This window comes from Gopherus evgoodei, chromosome 16, assembly GCF_007399415.2.
Source record: "Gopherus evgoodei ecotype Sinaloan lineage chromosome 16, rGopEvg1_v1.p, whole genome shotgun sequence".
Lineage (NCBI taxonomy): Eukaryota > Metazoa > Chordata > Testudines > Testudinidae > Gopherus > Gopherus evgoodei.
In genome coordinates this window covers 7069277-7086200 of record NC_044337.1, presented here as the reverse complement: position 1 = coordinate 7086200, position 16924 = coordinate 7069277, and the positions used below count along the sequence as shown (strand labels likewise).

Sequence of the window (16924 nt, the reverse complement as noted above, 5' to 3'; positions counted from 1 at the left end):
GTGTCTATCCTCCTCTTGTGGAGTGTTTGAGTCTTGGTGTCATCTCTGTCCGGGGATCGGCCAAGCAAGGGGTTCCTGTCCCCGCGGTCTGAGTAAGTAGAATCTGCACAATCGCAGCTGCACTGCACTTTTGTGTAAAACCCCTGGTGTGAAAGCAAGGGCAATAGAGGCAATAGCCTGTAGGCTCCTTTTGTGTGTTGCAGCGGGCATCGCTCTGACGAACCCGAATTTCCTTCTTGTGTGATTGGTGTGTGAAGTCCTCCTGTATGGGTAACCAGACGTCTAAGTCGGGACAGTTCCCTAAATGAATGCCGGCTCATTTTATGTATTTAGGATGTGTCCTGACTCCTGTAAAAAGGGTCCAGACTCCCGTAAGTTTCTGGAAAAATGGTCTAGGCTAACTCAGGGGGATCCCAAAACTCAGTGGCCACTGTTAAAATCTTGGAACAAAGACTGAGTGGATGTCTTAAAGGACAAACTCAGCCAACCTAAAACTAAATTGGCTAAAGGAGAGGTTAATTGTTTCATGCAGTGGTGGCAAGAGGCAAATTGTAGGTGGACAAAATCAGAACTCGCCTCTCTCAAATATTCAAATAAGTTAAGAGCTTTATTAAAAGCCTCCTCTCCCACCACCAGACCGAGTGCTCGCTCCTCTTTACCCTGTTCTCCAAACCCTGGATCGATCCCAACCCCCTTCATACTCCCATCTCATTGTAAAAAGGACAAAAAGCCCCTTGTTCTGTTCCCCTTTGTTGTCTGCCTCAAAAACTGATTCTTTAGTGTTGCACTACCAATTCAGCAAGGAGGCTGGGCTCCTCAACTAGCCCCCAGCCTTCCTGGTCCCTTTCCTTGAACATTTCTTTCAAAATTGTGAAGTGACCACAATAGCACTCACAAATGGTTCATTGGAAAAAGGAGGATTGGGCCCAGACAAGCAGGAAAGCAACAGATAAACTGAAAAAACAGGTTGAAAGCCCTAAGGGAATAGTGTCAGGAGTAAGAAAAGCAGTAAGTGCAGGCATGAACCCCTGGAACAATACTTAAAATGGTGAAATCTGAGGTGATAAAGGTGTCATTTTGTGATAAGTGATTTAAGGAAAGAGTGAAAAGTTAACTCTACAGAGGCTGGAGAGAATTAAGCAGTTAAACTTTGTGGAAAATGTTAAGAAGGACCATGTTAGAGAGAGAATTCTTGGTTTCTTTGCAGCCATTCTGAAGGGAAAATGGCCCCTTTTCCAGAAGAATGCCTGTAAATAATCCAAATATATATACAGCTATGTAAAAACAAAGCAGTGTTAAGGAAAAGAAAATGTGTATGTATCTATTTGTCTGTGAAAATATGTAAAGTTTGACTCTTAATTAAAGTTGCAAAACTGACAGACCTATTTGCAAGACACAGGTAATTAGTGCTGTTTGGCTTTGGGATTTAGCATTTAACCCTTAAGGGGTAACTTGACTCTTTACAAAAATTAAAATGTTTTTAAACAAAGACCAAGTCATGGCTGCAATAGGGCAGTCAAAATCAGAATAGGTAGAGATTCTGGAGTCTGTTTTTGTTTTTTGTAACAATAGCAGATAATAGCTGTAATGAAAGAAGAAGAAATTAACAGTGATCCTCTGAAGCAACGGTCCCGGAGCCAGCCAGCAAACCGCGGGGAAGGAGACCTGCTTGCTCGGGGTTCCGGGACCGAGAGAGCAAACCGGGAACGCCGCGGTTTGCTCTCTCGGTCCCGGAGCCAGCCAGCAAACCGCGGGGAAGGAGACCTGCTTGCTCGGGGTTCCGGGACCGAGAGAGCAAACCGGGAAAGGAAACCAGCTTCGCCGCGGTTTGCTCTCTCGGTCCCGGAACCCCGAGCAAGCAGGTCTCCTTCCCCGCGGTTTGCTGGCTGGCTCCGGGACCGAGAGAGCAAACCGCGGCGTTCCCGGTTTGCTCTCTCGGTCCCGGAACCCCGAGCAAGCAGGTCTCCTTCCCCGCGGTTTGCTGGCTGGCTCCGGGACCGAGAGAGCAAACCGGGAAAGGAAACCAGCTTGATTACCAGAGGCTTCCTCCTTCCACGGAGGTCAAGAAAAGCGCTGGTGAGTGTCTACATTGCATTACCAGCGCTGGATCACCAGCGCTGGATCCTCTACACCCGAGACAAAACGGGAGTACGGCCAGCGCTGCAAACAGGGAGTTGCAGCGCTGGTGATGCCCTGCAGATGTGGACACTCTCAAAGTTGCAGCGCTGTAACTCCCTCACCAGCGCTGCAACTTTCTGATGTAGACAAGCCCAAAGAATCATCAGGCACTGCTTATTACCCCGACAGCTGTTAAAACTGTCTGGCATCTCAAACTGAGTGGATACATGCTTCGCAGTGTAAGAATGCACCACCCCCAGTGAACCAGCCACCACCTCAGGACCACGCAGAGTCAATTTTGACTCCAGAAGAAGACGTAGAGGAACAGCCTGCAATACCTTACAATCTACGCTCTCGTAAGGGTTGCCAGAAGCAGACAACTACATAAAGCAAGGCCCAAGAAGCAGTAGTGAGCCTAGCGCCTGCTGGGCATAAAAAACTGTGACTGCGGTTTCCTCAGTTGAGGTTGTCAGAACCAGAAGGGCCCTGCCTCCAACATGCACCTCTGGTGGTGCCTGTTCCTCGGCTGTTGGTGTCTTAAGGTCTGGGGAGTCCACAATGACAATTCTTTTATCCAGCAGCAAGTCTGGATAGCTCAGACCCTTAATATTTCTAAATGCTAGGTCTGCAGCAACATCCCAGCCCACTCTCAAACTGATGTTCCTGTCCTGGTTACCCATTCAATCCCCAGACCTCACTGGAGGACCTTGTCCGTTTAACCACAATATGGAACAGTAATGACATCTGGGAAGAGGCTATTGGCAGTTCCTTTATCCCACTTGGGGGAGTAATACACCAGGCAAAAAGGCTCCTGAGGTTACAAGCAGTAGTTAAAATAATGGCAAATAAAACCGGAGAAAGTTTAAGAGCCCTGGCCAAAGAAACAGGGGTGATCCGACAGATGGCCCTCCAGAACCGTCAGGCATTGGACATAATGCTGGCGTCCAAAGGAGGGACCTGTGCTCTCACTGGAAAACAATGTTGTCTGTTTATACCTGATGATACCAATGAGGTAATAGATCGCGCTAGCCACTTAGAACAAATCGCATATCTTCCCCATGTAGAGCAGAGTTCTTTATGGAAGTGGCTAAGTAACCTGTTCAATTTCTCTGGCATAGGAAACTGGTTGTTTCAGGGAGCCCTAAGTATCCTGTTTGGAATCTTAGTGATTTTTGTATGCTTTCAGTTAATCTCCTGTTGTCTCCAGAATTGTGTCACCCAGGTGACTGCCCCAGAACAGAGTGCTAATATGATGATTTTGAATATTGCTGATGAACAAAGATAGGGAACAGTTAATATGTGGAACCCAGTCCAATGCTGGTCATGGCGAAGCGTGACCAAAAGGAGGGATTGTGAAAGTAGAATGAAGTATATTGTGAAAATAGAAAGGATTAAAGAAATGCTGTCTGTACCTTTAAGCAAAATTGTTGGAATGCTGCAATCCAGGTGTCAGGAATACTGACATTAACATAGAACAACTGCACCATTTAAGGGCAATTGGTGAAGTATTAGCCTTAGATCAATAAGAGTTAGTAAGGAAGTAGGATATGCATGCTGTGCCCCAGGTGAATTTTACTGTTTTGCTTTCTTTGTCCCTTTGTCTAATTCAGAGCGGGAATTAGACAAAGGGACAAAGAAAGCAAAAAGCCGGGGGGAGAGATAGCTCAGTGGTTTGAGCATTGGCCTGCTAAACCTAGGATTGCAAGTTCAATCCTTGAGAGGGGCCATTTGGGGATTGGTCCTGCTTTGAGCAGAGGGTTGGACTAGATCTACTGAGGTCCCTTCCAACCCTAATAATCTATGATTCTAAATAAGACTTTGGGTCTTGCATGGCCATTCACATTATCTGGGTGTTACTAGCACAGCACTGTGCTAGTAAAATAGAGTGGTCTGACAAACCAAGTCTTGAGTCTAACTTTGACAGAAAGGACCTTAGGAGGTCACCTAGTCCAACCCTCTGCTCAAAGCAGGACAAATCTACAGACAGAGTTTTACCCAGATCCCTAAATGGTCCCCTCAAGGATTGAACTCACAACCCTAAGTTTAGGCCAATGCTCAAACCACTGAGCCATCCCTCCTGCCTCAATCCACTTCCTGGAGAAACAGGGCCTGCTCTGAACTTCAGCCATGTCTATGCTAGGAGCACTTTACTGGTACACTATACCAGCAATGTACTCCTAGTGTGGATGCAGCTATACCAGCAAAGCTGCACTTCTACTGGTATGGTTTAGTCTATTCCACACACCCACTAGCAAATCCAAGCTATATTGGAAATAGCACCTGACATAGCTGCTTCTACACTAGGGGTATCGTCAGGTCAGGGAATCACAGCTCCCTGCACTTCTGACAGACAAAGCTGTGCCAGCCTGTAGTGCAGAGCCAGCCTTAGAGAACATATGGAGCTGAACTTCCCCTCTTCAGGCTCTATTCCCATTAGTGAGCAGAGTCTGACTTGAGTCACTGGGGCACGGAAGACTGGGAACAAGGACAGCCTGCACCTATTTTGGCAAGGAGTTGGTCAAAGGTTGAGACAATGTATTTGTTCACCTACACAATTTAAGTGTATGACTCACTCAATGTGGACATAAAATGCTTGTTATGGATATCAGAGAAGCCCAAGGTTTTATTCTGAGCTGAAAGTCAATTACGAATTGTCTGGAAGTGGCAATCTACAGCGAATTTATAACCCCTAAATTCTTATCAAAAGACATCCCTTACTGCACTGTAAGTATCCCTCTGCAGCCATCCAGCTTTCTCCACAGGCTTTATTATAGGGTTTCAATCAGGCCCTACAATTCGACCTCATGTACATCTGACTCCAGCAGTGGTTGCATGCAGATATCCAAGGGCAGTATTTGGTCTGTATTGATCCAAGAACTAGTTACAAATATCGCCCCTACCATTAGAGTAAAACATGTCAATTTTGGTGGCAGGCCTTTACACCGCAAATTTAAAAGACACACCCAGCAAAGTCAAGTCACACCAGATACTGGAGTGTCATCTATTTTTAACTGGGCAAAGGAAATTCAGGATTGTGTCAACTTGGGAAGAGCATCTTTGTGGTCAGACATCACCTCTGCTTTCAGATCCCAGAAAGCAATCGGAAATGGGAGAAGAGCACATGCACATACATACACACACAAGTCTGCTAACTGGAGGCAGTTACATCTTTTGTACATTTCTTCTCTAAGCACTTTTCACTTCCACACAAAAGTAGTTAGAGAAGCCACACCAAAGAGATCATCATCTTTCACAGCAATCCAAGGCAAGAGGTCATGGAATGGCCTGACACACAGATTTGCATTAAAAAAAGATTAAGGCCTTGGCTACACTCACACTTTACAGCGGTGCAACTGGGGTGTGAAAAAACACCCCCCTGAGCACTGCAAGATACAGCGCTGTAAAGCGTCAGTGTAATCAGGGCAGCAGCGCTGGGAGCGCGGCTCCCAGCGCTGCACGCTATACCTGTAAGGGGTGTGGTTTACATGCAGCGCTGGGAGAGCTCTCTCCCAGCGCTGCCGCTCTGACTACACTCACACTTCAAAGCGCTGCCAGGGCAGCGCTTTGAAATTCCAAATGTAGCCATACCCTAAGACTGACCCACAGTGGGGGATTGATTCTCCCCCATTCTCAGTGAGTGCACAGCAACTTTTGAGTATCTTGCCCTCTAAATTTAATAAATAATTAAATAAAAGACGTAAATACCAAGGTCTAACACCAAGAGCCCAGTTGCCACTTCTTTCTATCCATTTTCTGTTCACTTCTGGTCTGTTTCTTTACCCTCAGCCTCCTTTCAATCCATTCTGCACCTCTCCCCCCCTTTACTTCCATATCCTCTGCTCTCCTTCTCCCCACCTTCACTCCAACAACCCTCCCCGAATCACACCAGTTCTCATGGAACTGAGGAGAGCCAGCATCACTGCTTACCAAGAAATGGTTGATCACCCAACTCCCTGCAAAATACTTTAGATGTCTGTCAGAGGTTACAATACAATACACCAACCGTCCACTTCCAAGTCTTCCCCACCACTATGGAAAAGTGACAATGAATAAACAGACTGAACCCTATAGCAGAACATTCCCTAGATCAGGTGGACTGCAGGATCCCGATATGAACTCTGTCTCCCTCTCCATGAAAGGATATGGATTTGCAAGTGGTAGCCAACAGTAAAAAAAGTTGCTTCTTCAAGCCACTAAATCCTCTCCCCTGCTTAACAACTGACATGCTGCAAAACAGTCATGCCCCAGTGCCCCTTTGCCACACTTGGCAGCATAGCAGATGCTGGCCACTAGCTCTCAGGTCTACATTCCATGTGCCCAACGATGCACCAACCACCACAGATGGCTCCTGTTCTCATGTTTCCATCAGCAAAGAGGAATTTAACAGCAAAGCTTTGCCCACAGGTGAGGCTGGGGGAGGGGAGGGTAAAAGGAGTGCACCACAGACCAATCTTGAGAATTTACATGGCATTTCTGATCCACCAGTGAACTAGCCAGAGGGGCAGAAACCCCCTTTTGCTCCATGTCTCAGCAGACAGACCCCACCACAGAGCTAAGGTGCTCTCATCCCACATATGCTGAATTGGATTCTGAAAGTGAAGTAGGAAACAGTCAGCCTGATAAACTGACACAGAATTACACTGTTCATTGATGTACAGGAGCATGCAGTGGTGAGTGTTAGGTCAGCAAAGAAATACCAGGGTAGTTTGAATAGCTAGCTGGGTTTTAAATGCATGGGGAAGGGGGCCCGGGGTGGAGGAGGGGCAAGAGGGCTTGGATACTCCCCCTGAACAGGACACTTGCACGCTTCTGGACAGTAAACCTGTTTGCTCTGTCCCTGACTTGCATTTTGCAAAAAAGAGGATCCACTGCTTGACTGTCGCATTCAGAACAGTTTTCTAGAAGCGTTATTTGGGGTGACCCAGGAGCTATGTAGTCATCTGTACATATTCCAGATCCACTCTTACTGGAGTTAATGACTATTTGCATCAGTAGGATCCTATCTTAGACAGGGCACTGCTTCAGATGCCATCTTTTCAACATCATGTTACCATGTTCAGCACAGCGATAAGGAAACTGGGCCACTGACTGCCTCCCTCTGCAGTGCCACAGGGAGAGAGGAGATAAGGCTGCTCCATAAGCTGCTGAGTCAACCAGGACTCCTCTGCCTAGAGCAGATGCTCATGCCTAAGGCCATCCCTGCATGCAATTAAAAATAAAACTTGTCCAGCAGCCCTTATCAGCTAGCACTTTCCAACAAGTTTTACAAAACCCCTGCTCAGGTCCCATTACAGCCCACGGCTCAGTTTGTTACCAAACACTACCCAAGTACTGAAAGGCCGTGGGCTGGTGAAAAAGTCTTCCTATCCTCGTTGCTAAAGCTTATGCAAGACTCCAAAATTTCCTAGGCTCAAGTCCACATAGGTTGCTACAGCGAGGGGGGGGGGGGCGCGAGGAGAAGAGGACGTTTCCAAAATGAAGAAAAAAGGGCTCATACAACAGATCTTGAGTGGTCAATGAGGTTAAATAAAACTGTAACTGAAGCCAAGTGAGAAAAATGGGGCGGAGGAGGGGGAGAAGAGACTCTCTCCAGAAAATCTAATTGCCTCTGGCTGCCCCACAGGCAAACAGCAGTCAGTAGCCTGGTGTAACCACAGTTACCTCACAGCTGGCCAATGCATCATGGCTAGTTGGACTAGCTCAACAGAATCCTGTGATACTACAGCTCTGTCCATTATTGGGAGCAGGTTCTCGGGAAGAGAGAAGAGTCAGTCCACAGGCTTGGATAAGGGGAGAAGGAGGAGAGAGAAATCAGGGACTACTGCATTAGAAGTAGCATTTCCTAATAAGAATGGTGTAAAACACCACCATCACCAAACCTCTAACAAGTTCTTACAATAGCCTTCAGAAGCCAGAAAAGCCAAAGCCCAATGGGAGAGGTGTTTAAGACAGGCATACTTGCTTCTACAGCAACTGCGCTTTCCAGACAAGGTCAACAGAACAAGGTCCTGGCCCAGAAGGAATAAATCTTAATACTTGGAAATAGTCCCAAGAATCAGGGACAGAGGCAATGAGAGCAGAAGATGGAGGAGGAAGAGACTCAGCCTTAGGGGAAGCAAGAAATAATCATTTGCATTTCTGAAGCACCAGGGCTATCAAAGCACTCTGCAAGCAATAACGAAGACAGGGAAGATGCCAATATCTATTTTTTTTTTGCAAAAAAGGAGAAACAGGTACAGCCAAAAGTGGCTCGCCCTGAGTCTCACAGGAAGCCTGTGGCAGAGCTGAGATGGGGATAGAACCAAGATCACTACCCCCATCCCATTAACCATCCCTTGTTTATACAGGGAAGCCCTGTTTACGCTAAGGAAATTCTAAGATAACTTTCCATCACTATCAGGTCAGTTCCATGGGTGTCTGCAAGTCTAGGGTCCCCAACCTGGCTAACACTGGCAGAGCTGAACTAGCATTAGCAATGATGGGAAGGGGTTTAAATCTTTTTTAAACAGTTTTAGAAGATTCCCCTCAGCACAGACTGGGCCATAGAGTTTGGAAGTTTTCAGAGGAAGATTCAAGTCTAAGTTGGGGTTTCTCAACTGGCAGAATTCCAGTGAATTAAAACAATATAGGATTTGCCTACTCTGCTATGACGAGTTTTGCAATGGTCAGATTTGCTAACAAGGAGGTGCTCCAGTGCTCTTCCAGACTACAGCCTACCTCCTCATAGTCTCCTTACCCTCCCATCCCCACTGTCACAGAAAGCCTCAGTTCTCCCTCTAAGTCACCACAGCAGCCATCCTCAGACAGCAGCAGGCCGGCTTGTCATTTTCATTAGGCAGAGTCCAACTGGACCCAAGGGAAGATGTAGAAATCCCACTTTCAACTGCACTCTGGACAGCAAGCCCTTCACCACGGAGCTGCTTCTCACCATTACATCACAAGAGTCCCAGGATCACCTGGACCCAGCTCTGCTGGGCTCTGCCTCCAAGCTAGTCAGGTTGCCATCTCTTTGACCTCATGTTTGAGTAAGCATCAGAGTCAGAGCTGTGTCAGCATATTGCTGGCACTTCTGTGAACCAAGTGGTATAGATTTATTTTGTTGGTTTGGGTTTTCTTTTTTTTTTTTTTGGGCGGGGGGGGGGGGGGAGAAGAGAAGATATTCAGGGGGAGAGAAAGAACCTTCTCTGTGCAAAGTACCTATACACAATCTCTTTCCCCACTCCCCTGACCTGGTCCTTTACAGTCAGTCAATAATTCTATGAAGAGTGTCTTGGTGTGTCTTTTTTTTAAACAGTTCTCTCCAAGCACCTTCCATATCAGAAACAGGATCTTAGCATAAATCAAAATCAGTTACATTTAACTGCAGGTGCTGAGAATTCAGATTTTAGGGCAAGTATCTATGTGGCCCTCCCTCCCTAAACACACATTACAGTGACAGCTGAGTTTAATCCTTCCTCACACCTGCTTGTTTCAAATATCCTCCACTATGGTTTGGCCTCTAAACAGTCATACCAAGTTAGGACCAAGCACATAACACATGCTCCAGCCCAGCTAAAGACTTTAGGCATGGCTGTGGACTTTTAACTCACTTCAGTCCTATTCACACAAGCTGGGACAGACTAGAAACAGGCCAGAACCCAGATGATATTTAACTTCACACTTCTATAATGAAGAGATCTAGTGAGGGGGGGGCGGGGGGGGAAAATGTGGGATAAACTGCCCTTTCACCCATTAGTTTATTGTGGGAACCAGGGTTGAAGACAGCGTAGTGGAGTAGATTGATCCTGGAGCTGAATCCATCTGACAATTTCTATGCTCCAAACCTTGGCAATTCCCCAAACTTCATGGGGAAGTTCAGACTGCCTGTGCCAACGCCTATCTCCAGAAAGATCACAGCTGAGCTTTAGGTCAACACTCCCTGTCTGTTTTAGGGTTTCACACTGTCACCCATCACCACAGCATCTGAGTGCCTGCCGCATAAAAATCAACACTTGTTAGAGCCATGCCAGCAACAATGGAATCTGAGCAATTGTTTAAAAGGGGGTCTAAGCAACTGCTCCCCAAACCAGGGATGTGGGTGGGGTGGGGGAAACACCCACTTACTTTGACCAAATGGATCTCACATCTGAAACAGGTAGAGGAGAAACCCACAGTTACCTTGGACAGGGAGACTGTTGCCAGAAGCCTGCTAGTACCCACTATGCTTAAAACACAGCCTGTTACCAAGGCCATTCCACCCCCACATGCACACACCCTGAGCAGAGCAAGTTTTGTTCCTGCCACCCATGATCCAAGGAGGAAACTCCTCCATCCCCACCCCCTCCCTGAAAGGGGAGGGGAGGAGGGAGAATGGAGCAGAGGATGGGGGAAGGTGGTGAAATATTAGTCACACTCCCGCTGAAGCCCACAGGAGGCAGAAATGAAACACAACAGACAATGTAATCCAAGCCCTACTAGTAAGGAGAGGGGCTGGAGGGTCCAAAAAGCTGCCCCCCCCGTAACAGATCTCTATGAAAACAAGTCTCTTGAAAGTCACAAGCAATGAAACTCCCAGTACAAAGGGGAGTGTGTGTGTGGGGGGGGGGGGTTTCCCCAGATGTGGCTCAACATGGTCATTACTGAACTCAACCTTTAAGTGCAGGGGCGGATGGACCAGGGGTGGCCAGCAGGCACGGTGGCCGGGAATCCCACAGCCCTGGGGAGCGGGGGCCCTACACCCGGAAGTGCAGTGGACAAGAACAGCGGAATGGCACTGCGGCAGGGAAGCTCACAGCCCGAGGAGAACACTATTGTGGGAGAGGAGCCCGGGGTGCGGGGGGCACGTGGGGCGGTCTGGGTCTTCGGCGGCATTTCGGCAGTGGGGGGGGGGCGCTTCAGTGCCGCCAAAGACCCAGGTGAGTACAAGCGCTGCAGCTCCCCCGCTTTGCCCCAGGTCCCGTGAATCATCTGGGCAGCCCTGGAGGAGCCCCGCCGCCCGGGCACCTGGCACTGCGGCGGGGAAGCTCGCAGCCCGAGGAGAGCCCTGTGGAGGAGAGGGGCCCCGCTACCCGCGGATGATGGGGGGGACTGGCACTGCGGCGGGGAACCTCGCAGCCCGAGAGCGCTATTGGGGGACAGGGGCCCCGCTACCCGCGGACGATGGGGGGGCTGGCACAGCGGAGGGGAAGCTCACAGCCCGATGAGAGCGCTATGGGAGGAGAGGGGCCAGCACTGCGGCGGGGAAGCTCGCAGCCCGAGGAGAGCGCTATTGGGGGAGAGGGGCCCCGCTACCCGCGGATGATGGGGGGGCTGGCACTGCGGCGGGGAAGCTCGCAGCCCGCCATGCGGGGCTCACCGCGGTACGGCAGGCTCCCGGAGAGGCGCACGGTGACAGTGCCGGCCAGCGGCTCCCCGGGGCTGTAGACGACCCGGCTCTCGCTCAGGCGGATCTCGAACAGCTGCAGCTTCCCCATGGCCGGGCCCCGCTGCTGCTGCGCGGCGGCGGCGGTAGCTGCTTCTCGGGGGCGGCTCTACCTGCTGCCAGTGACGCGCCGGCCGGGCATGTCCCTGCCTCTTAAAGCGCCAGCACCGCCCCTACCCCCGGGCCGGCGGACACCGCCTGCGGCGGGGGGCGGGGGGATGCCTAGGCGATGTGGCCCCAGACGGGGTGTCCCGCACCCTGCAGCTAGACGGGGAGGGACCCCGCTTCCTGGTCTGATGCCCTGGGATCTGGATCCAGCCAGGAAGAAAGCCTGTGTCCAAGCAGGGATCTGTTTGTGTCAGAGTGGTAGCCCTGTTTGTCTGTATCAGCAAAAACAACTTGTCTCTCTCTGCCCAACTGCCCGCCTGTCTCAGGGAGATAAAACCAATCATCTGCAGCAGCTAGGGGCAAAGGGACTGTGATCCAAGTGCACCATTTCCTGCCCTGAATCGTAAGGAAAGGGGAAACAGGGTGGGCAGGTGCCCCTTACAGATCAGAGCCATCTGTCCTTTATTCCCTTGCGGTGCAGCCAGTCAACGTGCTAGTGGGGAGGATTAGGAAGAATCCAGCCTTCCTCAGTTAGCCAGGGGTGGGCTGCACCTTGCACCGGAGGTGCCCGGTTGTGAGAATGCTCCGTCCTCAGACCCATCTACCTCCCTCCCTACCTCTCCTGTGTCTCCATCCCTGTTGGATGTGCTGAGCAAGTCAGTGCAGTCAAAATATCATTTATTTAGCAATTAAGTGGTGTGGCTTTAGTGCTAGTGAAAGGCTCCTCCTGGAGACTCAGGGTGGGTGAGGACAGGCAGGTTGTGGACACTGGAACAATGAATAAGCCCTGTTTATCCACAGAACAGGGATAGTATAGACAGCAGCCCTGCAAGCTTCCCCCTACACTGCTCCGTTTCTCAGCTCAGACTTTTAAGAGACTCCAGTTGATACGACCCATTAGTCTGTCCTGGGTCTCTCTATGATGAGCCTGCCAGTAAAGAAGGGGACAAGAACTGTCAGTCCTGATGGTAGTTCCTGTGATGAGAATGGCTATCCACTAGAAATGGACTTGAAATTCCAATTAATTTCACCTGGACCCCTTAGCAGCCATTAGCTGGGAAAGGGAACAGCGGTTGGTTACCCTCAACCTGCCTGGGTTCACACTGGTGATTAAGACCTGGGCTTTGCTAGCACTTTTCTTAAAGTCTCCTGCCATTGCACTAGCATTGGGACAGTCTTGCTAGTACTGTAGTAGCAAAAGTGGGAGTGCTCTGTCCCACTAATGATCCCATCCCTAGTGGCTTTCATCCAAGGTACTTTACCAATGCTAATAATTAAGCTTCACCACAACTCTCTGGAGTCAGTTGGCCTAGAATTATAGGGCTATAAGGGAGCAAAGGTTGTCTAGCGCCAAGAGACAGGATTTGCATCTAAACCGTCCAAGACAGTTGGCTCTCCAGCCTCCTTATGAAAATGTCCGGTGAAGGAGCTCCCACAACCTCCCTAGGCATCTTGGCCATTGTCCTTCTGTTCTTACAGTTAGGAAGTTTTTCCTGAGATTTAATCTAGATCTGCTGTGCTGTAGTTTGAACCGATTGCCGCTTGTCCTGCCCTCTGTGGCAAGAGAGAACAACTTTTCTTCATCTTTTTTAGCCTTTCAAATATATGAAGCCTGCTATTGGGTCCTCCCTTAAGCTCCTCTTTTCCAGGCTTTCCCTTTCACCATCTTTGTCACTCCCTCTGGATCCTTTCCAGTTTCTCTGCATCCTTTCTACACATCGGTGAACAAATTTGGACACAGTACTCCAACTGAGGCCTAACCAGCGCTGAGTAGAGAGGTACTATCACTTCCCATGACTTGCATGCTATGCCTCTGTTAATGTAACCGAAAATTGCATTTGCATTTTTTGCAACAGCATCACATTACTGATTCATGTTGAAGTTGTGACTCCCAGATTCTTCTCAGCAGTGCTGTCACCAAGCCAGTTATCCCCCATTCTGTATTTATGCATTTGGGTTTTCTTCCTTAAGTGTAGCACCTTACATTTGTCTTTGATTAATTTCATTTTGTGGTCTATAGCCCAGTTCTCCAAGGTGTCACCCTCTGAATTTTAGTTCTATCCTCCAAAGTATTGGCAACTCATCCAGCTTTGTGTTATCTGCAGACTTGATCTGGACGCTTTCTATTCCTACATTCAGGTCATTAATAAAGATGTTAAACAACACCGGACCCAGAACACATCCCTATGGAATCCCACTTGAGACCTCCCTCCAATCCGATATCATTATTATCCCCACTTTACACAAGGGAAACTGGCACAGAAAAGTGAAATGACATGCCCAAGGCCAAAATGTGAATAAGTAGCATAGCCAGGAATAGAACATAGGCACCCTATTCTCTGGTCTATCCACTAGGTATGCTCCCTATGCTGTAATACAAGTGCAAGATGTAAATTTTATCTCTTTCTGGATAATGAGTATTTTTCTAATATGGATGGTTATGAAACCTCAGAATTGACTCTTTTGCCAGGAGCTACAAGGATCCATGGTTGCAGTTTGCTTATCAATTTACATGACATAACTATATGGACCCAATGTCTTACCACTTGAATGCCAACTCACTCACCATTCCCTACTCCTCAGTTCTTGGTTGATTATGTTCTGCCTATGGGGTATGGACTCATAGGCTATTTACATACCTAATTGTCTGCTCATCTGCAGCTACATGTATGCACTGAAAGTACAAGTCTTATCTAACAGCATATAAAGAAGCATGAGGAATGAAAATCGCAGCTAGAGTTGGTGAAAAAAAATATGTTATATTAACATTTTAATTAAACTATTTTTGTTTAATTTGAATTTTTACAGAATTTTTTGACAAAAAAGTCTAAACACAAATTTTAGTTTTTTAAAAAAATTGTTCTGATATTTTTTCATGGGTGGGGAGGTGTAATCCCACTTTCTCTTACTTTTCAAAAATCTCTCTGCTGAAAAAAAGATACATTTAAAAAGTATGATGAAGTGAGAGTCTCCCTACAATTTTAAAACAAATTTTTTATTTGGAAAGTTCATCAAAGAACTGAACGTGTTAAGGAATAGGAAATTTTTCCTGGAAAAATGTAAACGTTGTCAAAATCCAGGTTAAAAAACAAATAACCGCATCTGTTCTTCTTTGGGACCAAAGACACCAGCCTCTACCTGGGGAGCAAAGAGTAGCTGTATTTATGAAATAAAATAAGGATACCAAAGTACATATGCAGGGACCAGCAGTAAGTGCAAAATATTATTAGTATATAATATAGCTATCTGTACGGGGGAAGGTGTAATGATTAAAGCACAGGAGTTTTCTTCTGAATCAGATCTAAGTTCCATTCCTTAGCTGTCTCTTCCTGGGTGACTTGGGCCAGTTGTGTCACCTCTCTGTGTCTCAGTTTCTCCACCTACAAACTCAGGATGATAACACTTATCTTGCCAAGGGAGGTTGTGATGCTGAATTTGTGAGGCAACTGGTGACTTCAGTGAGAAGTGCTATGGAAATGTCCCTAAATAACTATGTAATGACTGATATGCACATACACATAGGCCAGTTATGTGAACACATCAAGGTGAGGAAACACCTCTTTATCTGCAGTGCAATTGCAGATCACAGAACCAGTTCCAGATATTTGTGGTTCCAGAAGCGTGTTGTGGGAGCCAGGCATGCGTTGTGGATTTCACATTCTCATAGATTATTAGGGTTGGAACAGACCTCAAGAGATCATCTAGTCCAACTCCCTCTCAAAGCAGGACCAATCACCAAATCCCTAAATGGCCCCCTCAAGGATTGAACTCATAAACCTGGGTTTAGCAGGCCAATGCTCAAACCACTGATGAACACTGTCACAATTCCTTGGCCTGTTATCTTTTCTAGGCAATGTATTACCACTGGAGAGAAAGCCATCCAGAGTAATGAACCTCCCATAATGTCATAAGCCAGGCACCTGAGCTACAGCCATGGTGGGAGAAGAAAATACTAGTATAAACAAAGCCAAGGTAGCCAAAGCTTATATTTATATTAACAAGAGTCAGACGGGTAGCCGTGTTAGTCTGGATCTGTAAAAGCAGCAAAGAGTCCTGTGTCACTGTATAGACTAACAGAGGTTTTGGAGCATGAGTTTTCGTGGGTGAATACTCACTTCGTCGGATGCATGCAGTGGAAATTTCCAGGGGCAGGTATATATATGCAAGCAAGAAGCAAACTAGAGATAAGGAGGTTAGTTCAATCAGGGAGGATGAGGCCCTCTTCTAGCAGCTGAGGTGTGAAAACCAAGGGAGGAGAAACTGGTTTTGTAGTTGGCTAGCCATTCACAGTCTATGTTTAATCCTGAGCTGATTAAGAGATCAAGAGGTGACTTGATTATACTGTCTAAGCACCTTCACGGGTACTAAAAGGGCTCTTTAATCTAGTGAAGAAAGGCATAACAAAAAGAAAACACATACCCCTCAAGCCAGCTAAAGTCTGGATCTTTTCTACTTCTGTTGCAGCCATTTGTAGACAAAGTAGCAAATACCAGAGTATTCCAGGTGAAGTCACGCCACGGATTTGTTTCTATACTGGTATTATAACATTTCCCTCACCATTCTCTGTCCTCTTCTCAGCACACTAACATCTTAGCTGATTTCTGACCACCACACTCAATTGTTGTTATTTATTTATGATAGCACCACTCATGGCCTAGGACCCCACTATGCTAAGCACAGCCCCAAAATATAACAAAATCAAGTGGATGTCTTTATTGAGCTATTCTCTGTGACTCAGAGGTCGCCACTAATCTTTGACCCATCCGTTTGTTATTTGTACTGCCATAACATCTAGGAACCCCAGCCACCGAGTGGGATCCCATTCAGAGATTCACAGAGTTTAAAGCCAGAAGGGACCATTAGATCATCTAGTCTGACCTGTATAGCACCGGCCTTTAAATTTCACCCATTTACCCCGTGTTGATCCCAGTAACTTGTGTTCGACTAAAGCATCTCCCAGAAAGACAGCCAGTCTTGATCTGAAGACGTCAAGAGATGGACACGCCACCACTTCACTTGGTAGTTTGTTCCCGTGGTTAATCACTCCCATTGTTAAAAATCTGTGCTGGTTTCTAATTTGAATTTGTCTGGCTTCAGCTTCCAGCCAATGGTTTTGTTTTGCCTTTCTCAGCTAGACTGAAGAGCCCTTTAGTACCCAATATTTTCTCCCTAGGAAGGTCCTTATACACTGTTATCAATTCACCTCTAGAGCTTCTTTTTGATAAGCTAAAGACATTGAGCTCTTTAAATCTCTCACCCTGAGGCAGGGGTGGGCAAACTTTTTGGGCTGAGGGCCAC

The 16924-nt window shown here is 47.5% G+C and overlaps 1 protein-coding gene across 1 annotated transcript in view; it reads right to left on the bottom strand.

The window, feature by feature from the left end:
• The window catches only part of ARRDC1 (arrestin domain containing 1), a 74282-nt gene extending 62393 nt beyond the window's left edge, over positions 1-11889 (bottom strand). The window contains exon 1 of the mRNA XM_030535784.1: positions 11453-11889. Within this exon, the coding sequence (XP_030391644.1) occupies positions 11453-11570 (118 nt within the window). The 5' untranslated portion in view covers positions 11571-11889. The remainder of the gene's footprint in view (positions 1-11452) is intronic.
• Positions 11890-16924: the final 5035 nt, after the last annotated feature.